A 23,820-nucleotide genomic window follows, 5' to 3' on the forward strand; every position below is an offset into this window, starting at 1 on the left:
TCTGCGTTTAAAGTCAAGTTTTTCTGAATGAGCATAAATCCAGGCGCACATTCCCGCACACGTACCCCGGCAACCTTTTTGCCAGTCACTCTAAATGCAAATGGAGGTGATGATCGAAGACGGCCTCGACTTGTAGGCAGATGAGGTTGTCATGTCATGAGGGGGTTGTGCTGGAGATGCTCTGAAATTGCCAATTACACACCTCATCCATGTCAGTGTTTGGTTGGAGAAGAAGAGGGGCGCGATAAGATATAGATGAGAGAAGACGGAGGGGAGGCCAAAGCAGGCATCCATCGCCAGCATGTCTGCACTGATGAGGACAATAACACTCTGAAACAACTATACCTGCAGCGTTGCTCGTAACGAGCTCATTGTGTGTGGAGATGGTTCTAATTAGAGCAGGAGATGATTCTCAGGATGAATCCTCTGAGGGGCAAACTCAAACGGTGCAATACAGGTAATGTGTTTGTTTTATATCAGAGCACACAAATGAGGTTTGCTTCAAATCATACTGCATTTTAAATAGCTGCAGGCGGTTGAAATAGCAACAAAACAAACAAAAAAAAAAAACACAAACACAAGGGAAATAAATTTGAAAACAAAGGCATTTATTGCGAAAAATGCACTTGACATGAAAAAAACAATCATATCAACCACGGGTCATCAGTACAAGACGATGTATAATGATCACATGGTAGAAAGCGCTGGACGGTGCCAGTCCAGAGCATGACTGCAATGGCACAAAAGGCCTATAAATATTCTGGACAATATAGAATCATATATCTATATATAATCTTTTTTTTTTTTGTTCTCTCTGTTTCACCCACAGTACCAACAGTTTTCACCACGAGTCAGTCCTGAAGAGGCATGAGCGTCTGTTGCACCACGCTTTGTCATAGAGTTTCTTTTTAGTGTAAAGAGCTACATACAGAAGCCTCTGTCCTCCCGCTTTGCATTCACACACACACACACACACACACACGCACAGGTTCTCTCAAGTATCTGTAAGAACAAATATGGCGTTTAATACAAAATGGCAGATCGGGAACTCAAGCTTCCTGGTAGATAACTTGACCACGTCACAAAAAGCGTTTGGGCTCAAAAATGGAAACCCATTCAGGTTCCCACAACCACAAACATTTCTCTTTCTTACTGGGATTTTTTTTTTTGTTTTGATACACCCAGACAAAATCAGACATAATTATGAAGTTGAAGGCTAATGATAAATGGTTTTTACAAATATAAATCAGAAAGGTGTTGCAGCCAACGGTGGTGCTACAAAGTCAGGATTCATAGGCTGTTGGAAAATATAAATTAGAAAAATGTGCCATGTTATCTTGATCCATCACATCAAATCTCAATAAAATACATTGTTTGCGTTTTCAGGGGTGTGAATAGTGCTCCAAGACAATGAGTGCTAGTATTGTGGCTCAGTCAAGCCAAATAATGCTTACACCTCGAAAGAATGACCAAAAATCTTCACTGCTTTTAATTTAATGTCTGAAGCCCTCACTGCAATTTTTCAGCTAATTCATTTATTCGACCAGGAAGCTGTGAGGTGAATGACAACCTCAGATCACATAATTAAAAACACAAACATACACACACACACACACACAAAACTTTTGAAAAACTGGCGCTTCAAGTTATATCTAAAGTGACCACTGTGCAGTGGTTTTATTCCTGACATTTTGACAGCTGTAAACGTTTTTTTTTTTTTTTTCCCCCCAAAGAAAATCGGCTCCCAACGGAAACAAAAATAAAACACATACTTCTGAGATTCAATGATCTCCAACACAAATAAGAGGCTGTTTTTTTGTTGTTTTTTTAAAATCGGAAACAATATATATATGAGTTCTTGAGTTAGCAAGCCCACAAAGAGACAAAGAAAAGCTCACGTGAGACCAGTGCAGAGCTGTTTTGGGATCTGCTGGTTGCTGTCATCGGGCCCAACAAAACAGAGAGGACTACAAATTAACCTCGCCTTACTCACACTTGTATACAAAGAAGCATGGAAAGAGGGCACTGCTCTGCCTAGAATAAACACCATGTATTTGTGTGACATTTGTAGGCACTAAGGTTTGACTGACAGGTTTCAAAGGCCAATGGGGATATGCTAAGTCCGACTTTTCCAAGAACTGATACCCAAAAGTTTCCTAGTGACTCCCTCTTTGCTCATTTCTGGAGATAAATACGCACCTTTTTACTCACTGAACAAAGAAGCCCTAGTGACACTCATACAGATAACAAATTTGAGCTTGTGCAATAAAAAAACAAACAAAAAAAACATATTCAAGTTAATTTAACAGTGGATAAATTCAATGCCGAATCTAAAAAGTTGAATGCAGTCCAGACACATGCGAGCTGGGACCTGTTGCACACAGGGATGAGCCGGTAGCAGGTTCTCACAGTACGAAACCTTCAGTAACAATACTGCAATGTTAGCACACAACAAACACGAATGTCTCAACGTGGTCGAATGGCTTTTCTTTGCAACCTAGAAAACAAACGTTCTTACTGCTGCTATTGTAGTATTATTAAAGTAACATTAAACATATAATACTGTTTATTTATTGAGAATATCAATTGGACAAAATGTATCTTTTTGAAATCGTGCATTTCATTTAAATTTGCTGGTAAATTAGCCAGGCTGTCCTATCTGACCAGGCCTTATGGACTGACCAGCTGTTTTACTCCTAGCTTACCAAGAGTAAAACAGGGTGCAGCTCTTTGAGTTTCCATACCATGACTGTTCATGATTCTGGGACAAGAAATATTTCAAGAAATGAAGAATTTGCGTTTCTTGTAAGTGATGGAAAACTGTAGGAGTCTTGCATTCCTCTGTGCTCCATACAGCCAGAGGAAACTTTGTTCCCTTCAACGCATTTTCTGGCACCTTATTAACATAGCTTTGCACCAAAGGAACATTTAATACACTTTTAAAAAAAAAAATAAAAAAAAGGTTTCTTGTTCTTAAATGATGGCAGGATGGGTTGTAAGAGGGTCAGACAGATTGTGACCTCATGAGCCGCAATGCTGGCAACGCTGTGGTCTGATGGGTTGGAGAAATCGCTGAGTCAAAAAGGGAAGCGCTCAGACTGTTTATGCTCCCCATTGTCATGAGAGGTGAATCATGACGGATAGAAAGAGATTCTAGACAGAAGCAGCTGAAATGATCTTCCTGTGACTGACTAAACTCAAGCTTAGAGACAGGGTGAGAAAGTGCTATCAGGACAGACGCTGGTCCTCTGCATTGAAAGGTGTCAGCTCAGGTGGCTTGATTATCGTACCATGATGTCTCCTGGGTGTCTCTGTTTGGAGGTTTTTAAAGACAACCCACTGGGATATATAATGGGTCCCCAGAGCACAACCCAAACTTGCTGGACAGACTACATACCCTACATGTCCCCTGGGCTGGAAAGGCCTTGGGGTCCCAGGAGGGGCCTGGAGAGTGTGTGTAGGTCCAGAGATGTCTGGGTTTCCCTTGTGGACCTGTTAAGTGTGCGACCCGATCTTTGCTAAGCGGAATATAATGGATAAATGCGTGAATACAATTTTATGAACGTTTTTATCCTTTTGGAAAACACTGGCATACCTTGACCATAAACAGCCCACGCCTAGTTGCAGGAAAATAATTTCATCTTAAGAATAATTCTGTTTTCCTCTGACGATTCCCTGCATGGGAACATCCAGATGAATCATTTTCTTGTGGATTCCAATCAATTAGCTTTCATTTTTAAAAATGTTCTTTTAGCTTAGGGTTTTTCTTTATCTGTGCTGTTTTTGCTTTGTGCTTGCTTTTGTAAGGCTTGTCCATGTCCTGTTGCTTGGTTTCAGCATTTATGAATGTGTTCGATACAAAACCAGAGCTGTGCTTACATGTGCACCTAACAATTAGCCACATGCATCACCATCGGCAACATTTAGGTGCACCCAAATGTTTCACGAATCCTTCACAAACACAACAAAAGTCACATTGTCATGTCTCATGCAGGGTAACAGTAATGTAAACAAGAATGTAACATTGCGAGAAACTTTATCGTGATTATTATGTGTAGATTTTACCACACAGCCTGTAGAGTATTTTCATTAACTTTATGTGACAAGATAAGAACACAGGTTTAAGGCTCTTATTGTGAAGATTTGAAGGACGCTGTGTTTTAGTTCACCTGCTCTTTAGTGCTTCTGGAAAAAAAATACAAATATTCCTCGGAAAGTTTTGGACAAAAAATTAAAATTAAAATTTTTGGATGTGATGAAGACTGTAAGCAGTCCTGACAATAATTTAACTGATGTAATAAATTTGTTAAATCGGTTTCCAAGTGAAACAGATAAATAAGGTGACTGAAAATCACACACACATGAGGCTTAAAGTTAACTTACTAGAAATGATCTATAGATAAAGTGAGTGGAAGCAACAGCTTAAACGGAGGACTCAAGTTGAAATATGTGCTTTGAAAAAAAATAAATAAAAAAAAATACAACAAAAACATCTTTAAAGTTTGGTCAGTTCTACAACATTTCACAAATAACACACAGAACACTTAAAATATCCAAAAAAATGCAGGAAAATGTATATAAAAAAACAACAGCAGCCAAAGGTCACTTTCTTTCAGCTTTTCTATGCGATGCAAACCAATCTGTTGATCTGGTTAGTGTCAGTTAGACCCTTGTGTGCTCATCTTGTCAGAGAAAGAGCGTTCTACTTGTGCACTTGACTGATAGCTGTTTGTGCTTAGGCTGAAAAAAAAGAAAAAAATCAAACAATTTGGCTGCTGACCTCTCAGTCTGTTGTTCACAGTCAGACAGAGCTTTGCTGTGTTTTCACAAACAGGAAGAAAAAGATTAATATGAATAAAACGGAAACTAGACAAGATCCAGGTTCTCCTCTCATTGTGTTGAAACAATGTTGCTGCAGTCAGATTAAAAACGTTATTAGGTTTTCAAGAACAGGTCTGTTCTATGGATGAATTTCAATTAATTAGAGAATCGTTAGTATTATTGAGGTAAAATTCATATTATATGGACTCATATCAGATGAACTGACATTTAAATTATTCTGTTTCACTTTAATTTGCATTGTTATGGTTTGAAACTAATAAAAACCCCAAATTAGGTTTATTAGAAAACTGAATATTACACAAGACCAATGACAGATATTCACTGACACCCTCCACAGGGAGTTAAAACCACAAAAGCTCCTTCCTAAAGGAAGGCTGAGTGGAAGGACCTGACCTAAGCTTCCTAAATAATATTTGTGCTGTTGGTGAGAGCATCTTTAGCAACTTAGCAGAAGAACAGTCTGATCACCTCCAGGACGCAACACAGTAATGAATGCAGAAGTGTGTCCGACCAGGTATCGACTCTTATTGTACGGTGTATGAACATTCATCATAGAAGGCATACATTTGTGTGTTAATCATTTCTAATATAAAAAGCAACTTTTATGAGAATCTGGGCTTTAGAATTAGATTTTCTATTTGCATTTTTTTTCTTCCACTCTACTTTTCTTTGCTATGCTTGGAGACAGCGCTATGGGAACTGCTAGCTTCTTTAGTAACACGCTTCTGAGGCTCTTTGTGGAAGGTGTTAATGACTGTCTGACGGAAAAGGGTGAAGTCACCTCCAAGTATTGTGAAAGTTGAACTTAAACCTGTTATTGTACCGAACTACTTTGTGCCTGCTTGTAGAAAAATCTTGCTTAAAAAGACAAGCAGAAGTAAAAAAAAAAATAAAATCCCTTGATGTGCTCAAATACTCTATATGCAAGTATGGAGGCAAGTTGTACCAAATATCACCAAGTGCATTTCTTCTGTGTCTATTCTCATACCAAAGTTCAAAATCAACTTTATAAAAACAGTCTATAGAAGCATTTCGTTGTGACTTCCTATTTCTTTCTGACTTCCTGTTTCTTTTTACATTCAACAAGCCAGTCAGTTCAAATTAAATTGAAGTTTGAGAGCCAAAAAGTAATAAAAGTTAAATATTTTCTGAGTCATGTAAGACATATAAATAGAAAAATGGATGTCCTAATTCTGCCATTTTTTTCTTCTTTAAATAAAATGTTGTGACAGATCATCACAGCAGGACAACACAAACACCTATTACAACATATAAAAAGAAACATAATAATGCTACATGCATTGTCAACATATACTGGGCTGAAACCAAACGTGTGCTCGCTGTCACAGAGTAGACGAGAAGATCCTGGAGTGCAGGCTTGTGTACTTCCCTCACCGCCTGGCTGTAAATGTTTACTTCTCAAACGAAGAAAGCACCCGGATTCAAGTTCTGAGGTCTCAGTGGAAAAACAGAGCTAATAATTTTTGTGCTAATGTTTGCTGGTGGACAACGCCAAACAGGAATCTGGGAGGCATGGCTCATCGTTCTGTGCTCTTAGAGTCTGTGCCTTCAGTAGCTTCGGAGCACGAGTTGTAGGTAAACTCCATCCAGGAGGCTGGGCTGGTTTAAAGCCATGTCCTACAGTTGACCTCCACAATTAGTGGCAGCCCTCGTAAATAAGTGTAGTAAGCCTTTAAATGAATGTATTTGTCGCAGTAAGATCATCTCACAATTACATTTTCTGAAAAAAGCCACCTTTTAGATTGGGTAGATATTTTTTTTAGAGTAAAATAAAAACCTATCTGGTCTGGAGACGGGGATAGCAAGAAAAAGAGTGGTTAACTATTTCTGTGTTGATTTAGCAATACATGGTATATTATCTTTTTAAACTGTTCAGAGGTGACATTTTAAGTTTTCTGAACATGCATGAGGTTAAACTGTTTTTCATCTAACAACCATCAAGAAACATTGGGGGACAGTTTTGCACAAACTTTCTGTAGATGTGGCTGTTACACGGTGTGATCAGTAAACTGAATAAACATGCTTTAATTCAGGTACATTTTTCAGTATGAGATTATGCTTCTAAAGTACAAAAAAAGATTCATTTTAAGACTTTCTACATGTTACCAGGGGTCCTAATAATTGTGTAAGGGGCTGCATGTGCTTAGTGAAGTGTGTGTGAATTGGTCGGACTAATCTGGATTTCAGAAAGTTGTAGACAGCAGTTGTGATCTGTGGCTGCTTCAAACATGAATTCATTTAAAACTTGTATATTGCTCGATATGTTTAAAAACAGAACATTTTGAAATTCTTTTTCCTTCTACTGTTGAAGAGTTAGTTTCTTAAGGCAGGTTAGAAAATGAAACTTAAAATTTCATGAATTTTGATCCAGTAAAGAAATAAAAGAATCTGTGAAACCAATATCAGCCCAACCTCCGTGTAGATGCTGCTTGTGTTTGTGTGAAATATTTTTGTGTGTGTGACTCAGAGACGGGGTTAAACTCTTCTGTCCCGTTCTTGGAGCTTAGAAACTCTCGACGAAGCTGCCGGGAAACAAGCCGGTCTGTCCCGTCCTCTGCAGGGTGCCTTTGTACCACCCGTCTTCCCTCTTCTTGTGAACAAACACCACGTCCCCTTCCCGCAGTTCAATCTCCGCCTCACTCTGAGGCGGGTAAGGAACGACCACACGATACCTGCCAAGACAAAACAAAACATTTCTTCTTTTTTTTTTTTAATACATTTAGAATATTTTAGCTAGTTCTGGTAAAATATCTCCACCAAAGTATTTTCTGATATTTGACTTTGATTACCAAATATGCTAAATGTTTGTACACACTTCTTCCATTATACAGCGGGCATTCTCTCCTGAGAAAAGCAACTATCCAGCTCTTTCTACAGGAGCATGCTGCTGACAGTAATGATATAGTAATGATATATTCTACTATTAAATGCCTCATTCTTCCCCAATGTAATGTGACATAAGTCCCTGCAATTGTGTGTTTCTCTAGAGGCAAAAATGCCTCTGTGTGTAAGTTTATGTGTTTTAGAGAACAGGTTTGGTAAAAGTAAAGGACATGTGCTTTATGTTAGTATTGCATGTTATCTTTGTCAGTTCTAGAAATTTTACAACTACAAAGACGGAAGTATTACGCGTATCATGTGACACAAAGTAGAGAATAATTGTGAAGTGGAGGGAAAGAGAAATACATTTCTTGTTTTTTTTTTATTTTACAGAGAACAATCTAAAAAGTGTGGCATGTTTTTGAATTCAGTGCCCTCTATACTAAAAGAGAGAACTGGTTGCAGAAATAAAATCCTTTGCAACCACATTCTTTCAGATGTTACCAACATATGAAATTAGGTGCTCTTGTGTAATTTCAATGCTACAGAGGCTTGTTAGAGAACAATAGTGAGCAAACAGCACCATGAAGGACACAGTAGCCAAGAGCTCATTAATTACAGAAGCAGCTATAGCGACCATGGTAACAATGGAGGAGCTGCAGGAAATCTGTTGACAGGATACCTGTTTGTGCATCTTGTATTTATACAAGAATTGGATGAAAAAAAGAAAAAAGCTGTTGTTGAAAACTAAAAGCAAGTAAAAAGTAACATCCACAACAAACCATATAACATACACAAACTTGTGAAAAAGACCAAAATGTAACTTTCTGCAAAAGCACTCTATGTATGGTGAACCACTGTGAAATAGGATAATATTTAAGGTAGGATTTTCATGAGCAGGAACAGTAAAGCTTGTTAGGAAGGATGAAGAGATGAATGAAGTTAAACACTAGCCAATCAGAAGACACCATGTTGAGGTTCATCTTCTACAAGGACAAAGCATGATGATGATTTACATCAAAGCATATTCATATCAGGGTGAGTCTGTGGATGTGCAAAACTGGAGAAAACAAAAGACTTGCAGCTGTGCTTTCAATCATGCAGCTGTGCTTTCAATCAAAGGAACAAAGTATTGAGTGATTTTTCACTTCACAACTTAATTGTCACCTTACAATTATGCACTTTTTTGTGTTTGTGCATAAAAAAATACCATAAAAATACATAGGATTTTTAAAATTTGACAAAAATGAAAAATCCAAGGTGAAGAAATGCATTTCCAAGGCAATTTAAAACTGTCCCATCCATAAAACCTTAGTCATATTTTGAATCTAGACAGAAGAGAGTTATTGGCCCCAGAAATGCCTCTGGGTGGCTCAAATTGTTTTCAGAGTCGTTGCTCATGCTTTAGTGATTACTCACGCTCTCAGGACTACTTTACATCCTGCTGCCAAAATCCTCCATCCAAAAATTCTACAACACTTTCAGAAAATACTTCCTATTGTTTGCAGATGTGGCCTCATAAGCAAGTTTTTAAAAGCTGGTGGTGTCTGCTCTTGCCTGCACCTATATAGGTGCAGTTTTCCCAGACCTACCTCTCTCTTGACAAAGGTTTGGGCTCAGGCCGGAGGACCATTAGAGCGTTGCCAGCACGTGTTGCTGGGGGCGACATGGGGAAGTTGGTATCCAGGGAACCGGACTTCCTGTGCAGCGGCTCCAGCCCTATTGCCCCCGGTATATCACTCTCGATTGGGCACGAGCCGGCTCGGCCCTGAGACGCCATCGGACAGGAGCCCGAGCGGCCGTGGTGGTGAAAGTGGTGGGTTGGCTCTGTGGCCCCGGCCCCCTGGCCTGCCTGCGAGGGGTCGTGTGTGGGTGGAGAGGACGGGGGTGAGCGTGGTTTCTTTTTGGCCGCAGCCCCTGACAAGAGCTTTAGCAAGCCTGCTGCTTTTCTCTCCTTCTGAGGATGGACAGATACGGACAGAGAGAGGGAAATGTGCAGTAAGAGGTGGAAGCTTTACACAAAGACCCTGGAAAAATAATACATTTATGAGATGAAAACTAATTAAAGCACACTTGGAATACTGCATAAATATTTTTAAACTATTTTTGAAGCAAAAGTAACAGACATCAGTGAGGAAGTTAAGGGTTGGAAGCAGACTGGTCTTAAGCATACAACCAAAGTGGAGACAAAGTAGTTTTAAGACAACAAAGTCAAAGTTTTGGCCTGATTGTCACAAAGACCTGATCTCAATCCTATACAGAATTTGTGGGCAAATCTCAAAATGTTTGTGTGAGTGAGGCGAGCAACCTGACTTAGTTACTCCAGTTCTGGATGAAAGCTGTCGAGAGAAGCTTATGAGAGGAAACCGAAAATGTTCTGCCTGAGTCAAACAGTTCAAAGGCAATTGTACTAAATACCGAGGAAATGTATGTAAACTTCTGATTTTGAAGACATCAATAAATACATTTCTGACAGATTCTCTCTCTTATTATTGTGGCATTTAGTGAGTAGAAATAATCTTGGTCATTTTAACTGGTCTCAAACAAAAGGAGTTTGGTTTGATGTAATTTCCGGCAGCGAGAAAAGAAAGTCTCTGTCTTTTTATTTGATGTATGCAAACTTCTGGTTTCAACTGTATATGTTATTTTTTATTTTTTTAGCTTTTATTTAGCATTATGGCAGATACTGGATTTAGAAATGCTGATTTCCTTCCTTTTATAAATGTAAGATCTGTGTTTGTGATCTGCTGGCCATGCTAGTTGCTAATAGTGCCAGCTTATATTGACTTCTCAAAATAATTTGGTCTTTTGAGTTACAAAAGACACAGAAACACATATGGCACAGAAATAATAAAACCACGTCTTAAAGTTAAGAAGGCATGGGAATAGGATAAAAACTGAGCCAGCATGTCAAAGCTTTTCAGAAACATCAGGAATGCACGGAAAGGAATGCCTCTCTAGTCTAGATTCATTCTTTCCTAAAAACAGCAAAACAGGAAACTATACAATACGAAACGCGTCTACAAGCACAAATAGGTTTCTTGTTGCTGGCTGGTGACCAGAGTGACCAGAGGGGACATTTTTTGCAGAAATATTTTAGCTTGATGGTCTCCCAAGCAATATTTTACAGACCATTACTTTGACTGACATTCATTACACAGTCATGGTAACAATTGTTGAAGCAAAATTAGCTGATACATTCATCTGTCAGACACAGAACAAACAGCCATATCAACTACTCTGATGTCAGGACTTGGCATTCTCCCCAAGTTCCTGTTAAAACAACCCACACAGCAAGGCTGATGAAAACCAAAACAAAAAGCATCACTGCAAACAAGCCACATTCCTCAAGTGCAGCCTTAGCACAGAGGAGGGATGGCACAGAAACAAGCGCTCAACAAAGCACTAAGAGAGAGTGTGAAAACATTTAGACTCAGCAGGATTACTACCAAAAGCCAACTGCATCCACTGCTCTCCAAAGATAGCTTTCTCTGCTATCTTTGAAGAGCATTCCCTCCGAAAATATGTGCTTTTCTCCAAATATGGACATTTTAGTGTTTCCTACCTTTAGTCTCTTTATCAAACATGAATCTTTTATAGCTCACAGTTGGAATAATGAGCAGCTGTTAAGAGTGTGGCAAGGTAGTAAAACATGCACACACACACACACACGCACGCACGCACGCACGCACGCACGCACGCACAAAATGCTCAGAGCTTTGGTAGCACACATTATCCTCCTGCAAAAATAACAGACTAAATGCTAATTTCAGAGATGGAGGACAGGACAGTGAAATAAACAACACTAAACAAGGAGAAAATGGTAAGATGGGAGCTGGATTTAATAATGAAAGAGGGATTTTCGGGGCAAGAAAGGAGACGAGCAGAAGGGAAGAGAAAAAGAAGAAGGGAGGTAGATTGAAATGGCACAAAATGTGAATAATCACTCCCTCTCTTCTTTCATCTGCTGGCTTAAAGGCTTAATCTGCCTCTTGTGATTCAGTGTGCTTCTCTATAAATGTCTGTTTATGGACATATATTTATAGAGAGCACACACAGACTCATGAGCGCTGTTTCCAAATAAACCACCAGAGAGCAGCATTAACTCACATGTAACTTATCCCACCATCATTCAGCTTCAGCCGTTTGTTCCTGTGCTGTTTTCTTTCATGAATAAAGCAAGGCACACATTTTGACATGTGGCTAAAAGCAGTGCCATAGGAAATCGTTCGTATTTTTCACAGAATAAGATGAAGTCTAACCTTAGTGTTTGGGAATCTAGAGCCAACAGCTCAGGGTTGATACAATTAGTGGAGCGGATGCTGGATAACGACAGGAAATCCAAGTAAAATCCAGGAATACAATGGGATAAAATCTGAAGAACTGATCCGTTTCAGTGGATTATGATAACCTCGTGTCTTAACACGTCTTAAGACCAAGATGGCGGCATTTTCAAGTTAATTCGGAGAAAACTAAAAAGTTGAAGGGGTAAACATATGTTCCATATGTTCTACACAGTTCTGTTTAAATGGAAACCAAGGCCAGTAATATCTAAATCATCTCCAACATGTTTCTTGGCATGTCCTGCACTTTTCGGGACCTGAAATCCTCTGAGCACTCTCGACAGCTTTTTTCCTTGGCAGCTGCCCCGTGAGTACAGTCTTTTTGGAAACTAGTGTGCAGCATCCAGACCGTTATGGTGTGTAGCGGCAGCTGTGCTCCAGACAGCGTGTCAACCACAGATTTAACCTAAACTGTGTCGGCATAGCTGCTTTATCATTTTCTCGCGAGTGAAATATGACTTCAGACCTGGTTATATCTGTCTTGTCCTGTTCAAACAAGCAAAAAATATGAACTGGACTGTAAGAGTTTGACTTGCACACCTGTTACTCTTTTAATTACAGCATGCTTGGGGAGATTTGGTGGAGGCAAAATTTAGATATCAAGTTTGAAGTCAAGACTTTTTTTAAAAAAAGGGCTGCACAGCGGTGCATTTTGTTGCACTGCTGACTGGATGAAGAAGGCCCTGGGATGGACAGATGGATGGACAGACAAACAAATGATTAGACAGATGAACAAACAATGATGGCTAGATGAGTGAAGGGAACTCTGGATGGGTGGATATAGCTTTTTGACAGTGAAAACAGAAAAAAAAAGTCTGGAAACACTAATCCTTCTTCCAAATGTTTACAGAAAAAATACTTAAATTCCAGACCTTTCCTGGTTCAAGTGGGTGGATTAAAGAATTGCCAACGTATTTTATTATTATTATTTTTTTTATATGATCAAAATGTGGGGCAAAACTCTGAGTCGAGCTTTTACAAGAAGATTCCAGGCCATCTCTGATGTAAACAAAGCCTCTGCATGCTGTTCCACAGTCAATGAGCTGTTTGTCAGGCAGCCATGTAGTTAGATTAGCTGTCCCAGCGCGTGAAGCCAACAGTGAAACAAATGGAGCCGAGACAAATGCAAGCTTTCGGCGGCATCCTTCACTGCTGGTGCACAAGGGTCCGCTGAGCAGTTGTAGCAAAGCCCTGGGCAAATTACACTAAGCAAGTCTGCACACGCAGTGCATACACACATGCAGATGTAGAACCTGTACAATACAGACCTACAAAAACAAGGAGGATAAGGTGACATTTGACGAAATCCTTTTCTAATTTGACTTTGGCAAGTTAATTAAATCACAAGAGGCAAGATATACAGGAGGAACACAATCTCTGGAGTCACGAAAAGTCACATCAGCACAAAGCGTTGCCTTTTTAAATACTGTTCTTCTTCTACATCCTCATTAGTGGACATTCATGCCAGTAATAAATTAATGTAGGTTAAAAAAAATAATAAACTATTTTAGATTTTGACATTTTTTTTCAAAAACATCAATATTTAATAATCTTTCCCTTAGCTGCTGGCAAAAAGAAAAATCAATAACTTATAATTCTGAGAAGTAGTCTTTTAATTGCAAGCGGGCAGAAGTCCTACCTTCTCCACTTTGGGTGCTAGAGCCCCCTGGGTGGGAGCGTGGGAGGGACCAGGAGAAGGCGGCTGCAGCGGACTGGCTGGCTCACCGTTGAGAAACACGGCAGAGACGTTGGGAGGTGTGAGACAGGAGAGAGGGGAGGAGAGGGGGAGGATGGGCCGTGAAGCCGGGGAGGAGAGCGGGGAGGGGCCTAAGCTGGGTCCTGGAGACACCATGGAGAGGGGACGAGCCGACTGGCCAGCGCAGCGTGAGGGAGAGGAGTTCTGAGGACGCAGTGGGGAGATGGACACAGTGGGGCGCTCTGGACTTCCAGCAGGTGGACTATGGACTAAATAAAACAAAACAAATGCAAGGGTTGCACTAAGATTGACTGAAATCAGGAAAGTAATGTTTGAAATAATCATTTTTTAATGATCTGACTAGTAATCTGCTGATACAATCATTATGAATGTATTACCTTTACATCAACCTTTATTACTTAATTCTATGGACATTTGCTATGCTTTTAGGTAAAAAGTGTTGTAGTGACCAACAATAGCAGGAAAACAAAAATAAGGTTTCAATTATATAGTCAAGAAAGGAAAAAAAGAAAAAAAAATGAACTACCTCTAAAGCTAAGCAAATTTAGTTCAAAATATATCAGTGGAATAAAACCTTAGCATCATTCTACCAACATCATGGTTAAAAGCTGGTACAGTGCTTACAGTGCATTTTTTTCTGTTTTTTAGTTCATATTTAAAGACATCCAAACAAATTTGCAAAAAGGAAAACAAAGAACTACCAAAGATTCTCAGAAGCTGAGCCAACTGGTCGAAAGTGTCAGTTTCCTAGTCAAATTCCCTTATTATTGACATTCTTACAAACATCTTTAATTTAAAAGACAAATCTAAACCCTTAAATTGTAAAATCTTAAGTAGGTCACTCAAAAATAAAAATCCATATAAAGATAATGGCAAAAACAATTGAGTTTTCCAGCCACCTGCTCTGCTACACTGCAGCAGGCTACTAAAAAAATCCTTCATAGAGGTGAGCTGGTCATGTGATGAAACCACTAAATGCCAGAACTATGCACATACTAAATTTTGTAATCGAGACCAGATGTGTGTCCGTGTGTGTGTGTGTGTGTGAGGGAGAGAGAAAAAAGACACAAAGCAACAAGAGAAAAGGGAGGAAAAAAAGTGGAAAAAATCAGGGAGAAAAAAACGAGGAGCTCTGTCATTACGCCTCCATAAAACAAAAAGCACAGTGATGTCATTCGGCTATGTGCTTGTCAGTTTGTGAGTTCACTTGAGTGTGTGTATGAACGTGGGTGTGCACATGTCTGCGTGTGTGTGTGTGTGTGTGTGTGTGCGCGTGTTAATCTTGGCAGTGCTCTCTGAGTGTGTACTCTTCAGCCTTCCCAAAGAGACCTTCAGCATTATTTTCTCAGAGGGAGAAAGAAACGACACAAAGAGAAGGAGAGAAAGGGGTATTGAAGAGATGAATAGACTCCAAGTGGAAAGCAAGGTTGATATGATCTAGACCTTGTACTAGTGCAACAGTGTGAGTGTGTGTGTGCGTGTATATGTGAGTGTGACTGCTTGTAGCACAAATAGTAACACTGAAAGATCAGAGCACCGTGTTTCAGTGTTTTTCACATGTGGGGTTAGCTTGCATGTTTGCTTGGATAAAGTAACGCTGGAGTGTTGCTAAATCATCCTGTGCTGCAGCGTATTTCTCAAACATATTTTAAACAGATCGAGTCATATTAGTGTTATAAATGGTTCTCGGTGCATAAACGAGTGGGAAAACCTAAACTCAGTGTCTCCAATAAGTGCTAACACTTAAACAAATGTCCTGCCTTCTATTAACAAAGTATAGTTTAGTTTCCCTAACTCTTTTGGTGTCAAAGCACAACAACAAAGCCAGGCTCAGTGGAAGTGATTAATCGTATCACCTAATCGTAACTAAATAATTATGTTTCCTATGCATAAAATGAACTACTGACTTTGGCTTATTGATTTGGTTTTGCCACAAGAACTGTTTTTCCATGTTATTCCTAAACATAAAAAAGTACACTTCTTGCCAAATCTTAACACTGAAGTTTAGTTTCCTTAAAAGGATCTTTGTAGTTTCATTTCCTGTTAGCATGGATATTTACACATTCCTATTTGAGTAAATACAACTGAAATGATAAACTTAGAGCAGCCAGATACTTCACCTAAACCTAAACAAGAAGCTTTGCACACTACGCCTAACTTTAACAAAGAATTATTTGAATCATTTAGTTTCCTATAATTTAACGCCAACAAACGAGCAAATCTCGCCACGTGCATAAACAAAATCTAAATAGTAAATTATCTAAAAAAAAAAGTAGTTTCAATAATGGGCTGTGGAGAACCTGAATAGTAAACAACCTAGATTTATTCTTAAAACCTAAACTATCTCCATGGTCCAACCTTCAGAGTAATTTAATTTTCTTAGTTTGTGGCATTTACAACTGAGCATGAAGGTAATTTCAGGGAAACCAAAATAATTTATTGCCTAAAGTCAAACAAGAATCCTCATTGCCTGAACTCAGTAAAGTTGCTTGGTTTTCTGGCATTGGTTGGAGTTTAAACCGAACAAATAAGCCACTCAGATTAGGGATGCACAATATACTGCCATCACTAGTCTTGACTATTGTTAGTCATTTTTTAGCAAATTGGTCTCAGTCTCGAAAAGCAAAACCAGGCCAATTTCAATAATCACTGTTTGTCTTTATCTTGTTATTGTCTGAGTGTTTTGGGAGGCAGAGTGGTTGTCCATGTGGTATTTGTTTGGGCATGTGACAGAGATAATGAATCAGTGCAGGAATGTCAGTGGTGTGGTCATTCCTTCATGGTGTCACAACGGTAGGCGATAATAAATACAGATACATAAACATGCAGAAATATATTTTTGTAATAAAAAAAAGTACTGCTTATCAGCCATAACAGCAATATTTATATCGAACATCAATATCAGCTCAAGTTTTTATGTTGCTGCATTCCTAAATCAGGCTTGTTGCCCAACTCTGGGTTTCTTCTCTTTGCAAGTCAGTACATAAAGTCATCCATTTATTGTAGCAAAATGCTCACAGTCACTGTTATACAGATTTTTGATTAGCGACTATAAAAATGAGAAACATTAAAAAAAAAAAAAAACAAGACAAATGTACAAGAGAAAGACAATTAAAGAAAGAGGACGTTAACTGGACCTGTGCCTGCTATAGTAGGTACCTGGATTAATGACTGTTCGATATTCCATTATTTTCTAATCAAGAACAAAAGTGGGTAAAATGCTCCAATGTCCTAAATGATAAGGACTCTGCTGCTTGGAGTCAGTAGCCTGAGCTGAAACTGTGCAAACAGCATTAAAAAAAGACACATATTTAATTAATCTCTTTTATTTCTATCAATTTGTTAATTAAATATTCAGCAGGAAGAATCCCTTCTTCTTTGACATCTTTTCAGGAAACTTCATTATGCTGCAAATACACAAGTTGTTGTTCAGTTTATGAATGAAAAAGGTTCAATTTCTATCATTTTAATGTGTCCAAATGAATCGTGTGAATTAGATCCATCTAAAAACAGCTTTTGCACACTCAAACTGAAATTTGTTGATTTAAGTCAAAAATACACACCCTACGTGTTCGTGTTTCTGCTTACCCAGCTGCATTGACGTGCGGGCCTGATTGGCCACATGCTGGCTGGAACGCAGGCAGTTCTTCAGCTGGGCGGCGGCAGTTTGTGGCGAGGACGCGGGGCTGACACTGTTGACGCAGTTTGCTGAGGTCACGAGCGGAGTGGCGGGACGAGACGACGAGGGGCCGGGAGACCCGGGGGATGAAGGGTCTGAGATTTTACCCGCCGCTTGACTGCACCCACTTCCCCCTCCTCCGACTGGACTGGACAAACTCGAACCTCGAGGAGATGCAAGTCCAAATGGAGCCCTTCGAAAAAGAGACAGGAGGAACAAGTCGATTTATCAGTTGACCAAATGGTCTGTTTTTTGGATTTTTGTGTTCATTATGCTTTTAAAATCACATTCAAAATATATATTTTTTAAATTCAGCTACATATAAAACGTACCCACCAACATAAAATAAGTAAAATTAACATAATTGGACCTTCATATAGTATTTACTTAACTTGCGTGTCATCATGAAAATGGTAATTATACCACCTCAAGTGGCATTTAAGCAACCTACCAAACTGGATGTTTAAGATGACAGCCAAAACCCTTCATATAGAAATTATATTTGTAGTATTCTCATATATTGTATGTAAACAAATATATTTTTAGATTTGACAGATTTCTTAAACTTCACAGAAATGGATGAAGCTAACGAAAGGTCAATGATGATAATAAACGGGGTTTTTTTAAACCGTTTTAAAAAATGTGGTTTTCATATGTTCCTGGCTTTGATTAAAAAGCTTTTTAGTGCACCGTTTCTCAACTTTTTATTTACACAAATGGATATTACTCAGCTCATGAATAATGATGAGCGATAACAGGAGAAACAAGTAGGGAGGGATTTTTTCCATTTTACATACATTTGCACTAGAGTACAGCTAAAGAGTTGACAACAGTCTTAGATTCTAAACTTCACTATGTCCCCCTGGTCTGTGTGACATGTAATGGTAGCCAATCTTATTTCAATAAACAATACAACCTTATGTTGTATTACTATTATGTAGCTGCAGCAGTCTAGTTCTTATAGATATTCAGTACTAAAGGTATGGCCAGGTATTGCAGAAGTATAGGCATTGTCTGTTAGTGTTTCATGTCCGCTTCCAACACCAGGACAAAAACAACACTTTTGAGTAAAAGTGTCTCCAACCGAGACAAATGTTACATAAAATCACATTAAAAACATGCAGTGGAAGGAGAGTTTTCCTTCCCTTTTTTGTTCCTATTCTACCAGCACTTTCTCTACTTGTGTCTTATATCTCATCATGAAATCATAGTGCCAGTTTCACCACCAGGCACTCCTACCTCAAAGCTCCATGCTATTTTTTTTTTTACCATCTTATTAATTCATTCTTTGTTTTATTGCTGCTGAATGCGGGTGCTGTGAAAAATAGCCAGATTTTTTTTTTTTTTTGGCAACAGCAATCCGTGCCTAAGAAATACATTCATTGACATCAAGAGAGAAATGATCCAAGAATGAGTCCATGAGGAAAACATGCTAATTTGAAACAAAAAGGGTCCCTTTTTAAAAAAAAAAAAAACAAAAAAAAAGGAAAAGAGAACTGAAGAGAGCTATTCTCATCTGATATTAAAATTTAGCTCAAAGCGCCACATTTTGCTGCAAGCATTGCCATAGGTACTCTCCTGCTTGTTGGGCACAAAATATTAACACGGATGCAGGTTTTAGTTCATGATAGCAGACTAGATGCTGCAAACAGTACTAGTAAGCTCTGTCAGAGTGAGTAATGTCACTATTATCGTCTGACTGGTGGATCAGCACGATGTAGTGTCCTGCTGCATCATATATGCTGCTGCAGGCTGCTCATGTTTCTGTCTGCAGAGTGCTGAATGGCAGAACGGTGAACTGAACATTATTGACGCAGCGGTATTCACACTCTTATGGCTTCCCATCGACTTCCCGTCAGACACATACAGAGTTATGGCTTTCTACGTGTGTGCATGCGAGTGTGTGTGTGTCTCAAACAAAAGACACAACTGAGTTATTCCCAGATTATTTGATTTCAGGTTCTGTATGGATATCAAATAGTCACTACATGCATCTGGTTCTTCCGCATGCTTGGCACAGAATGCTTCCAAAGGTCCCTACAGATGCTTTAACTCCAGTTTGTGACCATAAAAATGACAATAAATGTCTGCGGAAGACTGTGGTTGCTAGTAGTTCAAAGCCATTCATGTGTCCTTTTATGAAATCAGGCTGCCATGCACACAAATTTGCGCTTAAGTCTTTTTCTGTGTGTGAGCAATTTTGAAAGCCTCTCATTATCATACAGAGAAATTTCTGAGCTGCACTGCAGACAAAGGAGGGGGTAGTAAGGAGGGAGGAGTGGGAGGAGGAGAAGAGAGTATGCTTGCGTAAAAAATAACAAATTGCCTCTCATTTGATTATGCGTTCATCTTGCCTCGCTCTCTTTTTTCTCTCTGAGATTGCATAAGCGCCGAATGTGAAGCAACCATTCATACGCACTTGAGAAGTAAACCTGCTGTTCTGGCTGCAGTTTTCTCTCTTCGTATGATGGTTTTGTTTTTTTTTCCTCTTCTTCTTCTCCAAGCTGTATTGTTTTGTTTCAGCCATCTCCAATTTTACACTTCACAACCACATTTGATCTATCTCTATATCTATCCCTTTTCCCTGCGTTTTTCCTATTTACAACGACCGCCTTTAAATGTGTCACCTTTAAATAAAACACCTGAACTGCTCTTTAAGCTTGGATGTGTTATAATTCCTTGTAAAAGACAAGTCCTTACATTTTGAGAGGTTTCAATATAAAACTTCAATGGATTTTATTCTAATTTCTTGTGAATTGATCAAACTGGTCCAAGAACAACAGTAAACAGCAATTTTCAAGTCTTGCCAAAGACTGGATTTTAAGTTGGACTTAGATTTTGCCAGTCTAACTCAAGGACATACTTTGATCCAACATACAGCCAGAGCTACATTCCAGGTTAGCTCTGGCTGCATGTTTGGCATCCTTGTTTCTGGAGACTGAACCTCCAGCCCAGTGTCAAGCAGTCTGTGACAGGCTTTCTTCCAGTACTGCTCCATATTTAGTCCCATCTATCTTCTCATTAGTGAGTCATGTAGTTTTCTGACCATAACATCTTCATCACCCTTATTTTTCCAACAGTAGCTGTCTTCACTATTACAGATAGTGTGCTTTTCTAGTGCAAGACTGAGAGTTGTTCTTTTAACAGATTTTCCCTTAGCTGTGGATCTTTGTAGCGCCACAAGAGTATCTCTTGATTACTGCTTTCCTAACCTTGCCTGTGAGTTTAGAAGAATGGCCATTTCTCGGTAGTTGTGGCATCTCTGTCCATTTCTACTGGATTTTATTTACAGGTATCACATGCAAATTGGCATTTCAGATTTTAACTGCAAATAATTCAAAACCCTTGAGTTATTTTCTTTCTAATTAACAAATATTTATCACTTTGTGTGGGCCAACCACGTATAAATCAAGCAAATTACATTAAAGTTTGTGGTTGTACCGTAGCAAAATGTATGCATTTTACAGCAATGATTTTACATTTTAAAACCAATTTTTCTTCAGGTATTTTTAATTAAACTTTTATGTGCCAAATCGTTGCACTGCTTTAATTTGTAGAATTCAGTTTTAAGTGGAATTACAACAAATATGAAAACAAAACAAAACAAAAAAAAAAACAATAAGGAAAATTATTTGCCCAAGACCAATTTTAGTAATGGTCAATTTTAATAATTTTTTCTTCAATTCTTTTCAACAGATCATTCCCTCTCAAGACGGCCAAAATAATAAGAAATACTGAACATTAGGCATCAATTATCAAAACTATTTCTGTTTTATCTCTATATCATAAAGACAAAATATCGCTGCTGTTTTGTCTAACCTCCACTAACCTGGACACGGGAGTGACGTAGTTTCCTGGAAAGACTCCAGAGGCGGCAGTTCTTAGTGAGGTGCCTTTGAACCATCCATCCTGACACTTCTCTGTCACTCGGTACATCTCCCCCTTCCTTAGCTCCAGCTCGTCAGCTTTCTGGGGCTTGTAGGCGTATAGAGCTAAATATCTGGACAAGAAAGGCAGTAGGATGTAAATTCATTGTAAAATTGAGTAAAAACATTGAATTATTCATCAATGTTTGCAAATCTCTTAGCGGGCATCTGAAATCATGCATCTATATCTAATGATCTGATTAAAATCTAATTGCCAGAATTAAGAAAAACACATGCAAGCTTAAGCAATTTGTGGTATCATCAAGATGGCTCAAAGAAAACAGGAATATAATCTCCAAAAGGAAAAAAGAAATTGCTATTTTTGCCAACATCCAAAATAAAATGGGAAGCATTTGTTAATGAGTAAAAGTAATGATGTGAGAAAGGACTGTGCAACTAATTAAGCTAATTCAACTAAATCAACAAATTTTTATTCAGATTTTTGGCTCAAAAAGAAAAAAAAAATCACAAAAACGCTGAGAGATAATAGATTTGCACTGCCAGGCCAGCAGTGCAAATCTTCGGTAGCCTAGGGGCTTGGTTGGGGTTAATTACATAATTGGACATTTTTAAGGTGAAGGCCTACATTATCAAAAACAAAATTCAGAAAATTATAAATAGAAAAGCAAATTTTGGAGAAAATTTACATTTATCCCTCATAAGCACGATAAATGCAATGCATTTCTAAGCTTAGGGAGAAATTTTTTATTAATTTTCAGGATTTCAATCATGACCAAAATTATCATGACGGTAATTATTTTAGAAATCTTGCAGCTTTACAAGTACATTATTATCAATAGTTCATTGCAGAGTTCAAAGTCAAGCAATTCAAGCTCACAGACAACTGAGCGCCACTCATTGTCTGTCTGTCCTGAATGACTTCGCCTTTGTGATGCTCACAAAGACATTCTCAGCCAGAACTGGATCTTTGTCAGCATACAAAGACAAACATTTTGGTTTGAACCTCCCACCAATTATTGTTCATTGTGATGAAATACTTCCTGTCTGTTGCTCAGATGTTCATGTGTTTTTAAATTGTTTTTTTTAATATTTTTCGTTAGAAAAGATAAAAATCAATTCTCAATGAATATACTTGGCAAATATGCTGGGGAAATAACTATATTTGGACTACTGTTGCATCCAAAAATCCATATTTACAGAACAACAGCAGAGGGTCATATTCTTCAACTTAGGTTAGGAGTGCAAGCTGTCTGTCTCCACTTAAAAATAACAAACCAATCCAGCATTCAGGTCATGTCTCTGTGTGTGTGATCACTTGAGGCTGACTGAATAGTTTTGCTTCCTGAATGGAAAGGCTTGCTATAAATGCATGCCTGATCAATAAGTGCTTGTTTACCGGTTCAGAAGATAAATGTAGTTCATATATATATATATTTATATTTATATACTTTTGTTCTTAGATGGATATGACTAAGTCAGTAATTGCCCCCTGTGTAAACATATAAATGAGCTCATGGACCTGTCTCCGGGAGACATTTATAGTCCATAGCGCCAGACTGGATGAGATCGCAGAGTAAACAAGCCATATATGTGCTACCTCCTCGTTACTATGGCAACAGATGTGGGGACTGTCTCCCGTCTCCCCTTGGCAACAGGAATAGTTGCCAGGTCAAGATGAAAACGTAGGACCTCATCAGTGGGACAAAGCCATTCTGTTTTGGTATGTGTGTGTGCAGGTGTGTGCGTGCATGTACTTGTGTGTGTGTGTGCTTGTGTTCCTATTAAGCTACTGGGAAGGTGATATTATTAAAGCCGACAATGCTGCTGGATTTGAATCACATCCCGTCCGAACGATGGTGATGATGTTGTAGACTCACAGATCTCAGAGTCTGGGCTTTTATGTGTTCAGTGAAACAAACCCTGAAGCTAAATCTAAAAAAACACACCTTTGTTTATGATCATGAGAAGAGTTTGCAAGTGCTTGGTAAAAGTGTCTAATCAGCAAATGGGATTTAAATAGTATGACCTGATTTTTTTGTTTCTTTTGTGATAGTTTCTTACTCCCAGTTAAATCGGTTTTAAATTTAATTAATTAAATTAAAAAAAATGGGTTTGAAGTTATGGGTTTATTAATCAAGAGAAATACCCAAACCAAGCTGACTATATGTGAGTTTAAAGTCACAACAGTTGTGAAGAAATCACTTAAATAGAGAAGGTTAACAAATCTTGAAACGCAAAACATCATGCAATGATCTAAAACTCAAGAAGAGAATAAATTTGTTTCTGATTTTTCCCCAAACTATTGCTGAAGCCCAAGATTTAAAGAAAGAAATTCTGATGAAATGTAAGTTGTATTCTTTAAAAGTTGTGCACTTCTAAAGCATACTTCTGGTCTAAAACTAACAGCACTACAGAAAAAGAAAGTCATCTCAAGATAATATGGCAGATGGCAGTGGCCTAGTCAAAGTCTAGACTTTCATCTCACTGAAATCCATTAACATGGTCTAACTA

General features: G+C 38.5%; 1 protein-coding gene across 1 annotated transcript in view; it reads right to left on the bottom strand.

Moving 5' to 3' along the window:
- Window positions 1-7,351: 7,351 nt before the first annotated feature.
- Window positions 7,352-23,820, bottom strand: part of LOC103141463 (SH3 domain-containing RING finger protein 3) — a 102,012-nt gene continuing 85,543 nt past the window's right edge. The window contains exons 6-10 of the mRNA XM_007557128.2: window positions 21,252-21,422; window positions 17,332-17,615; window positions 13,666-13,991; window positions 9,276-9,640; window positions 7,352-7,535 (exon numbers count right to left, since the gene is read on the bottom strand). Of these exons, the coding sequence (XP_007557190.1) occupies window positions 7,367-7,535; window positions 9,276-9,640; window positions 13,666-13,991; window positions 17,332-17,615; window positions 21,252-21,422 (1,315 nt within the window). The 3' untranslated portion in view covers window positions 7,352-7,366. The remainder of the gene's footprint in view (window positions 7,536-9,275; window positions 9,641-13,665; window positions 13,992-17,331; window positions 17,616-21,251; window positions 21,423-23,820) is intronic.

Source organism: Poecilia formosa, unplaced genomic scaffold (genome assembly GCF_000485575.1).
Source record: "Poecilia formosa unplaced genomic scaffold, Poecilia_formosa-5.1.2 Scaffold84, whole genome shotgun sequence".
NCBI lineage: Eukaryota > Metazoa > Chordata > Actinopteri > Cyprinodontiformes > Poeciliidae > Poecilia > Poecilia formosa.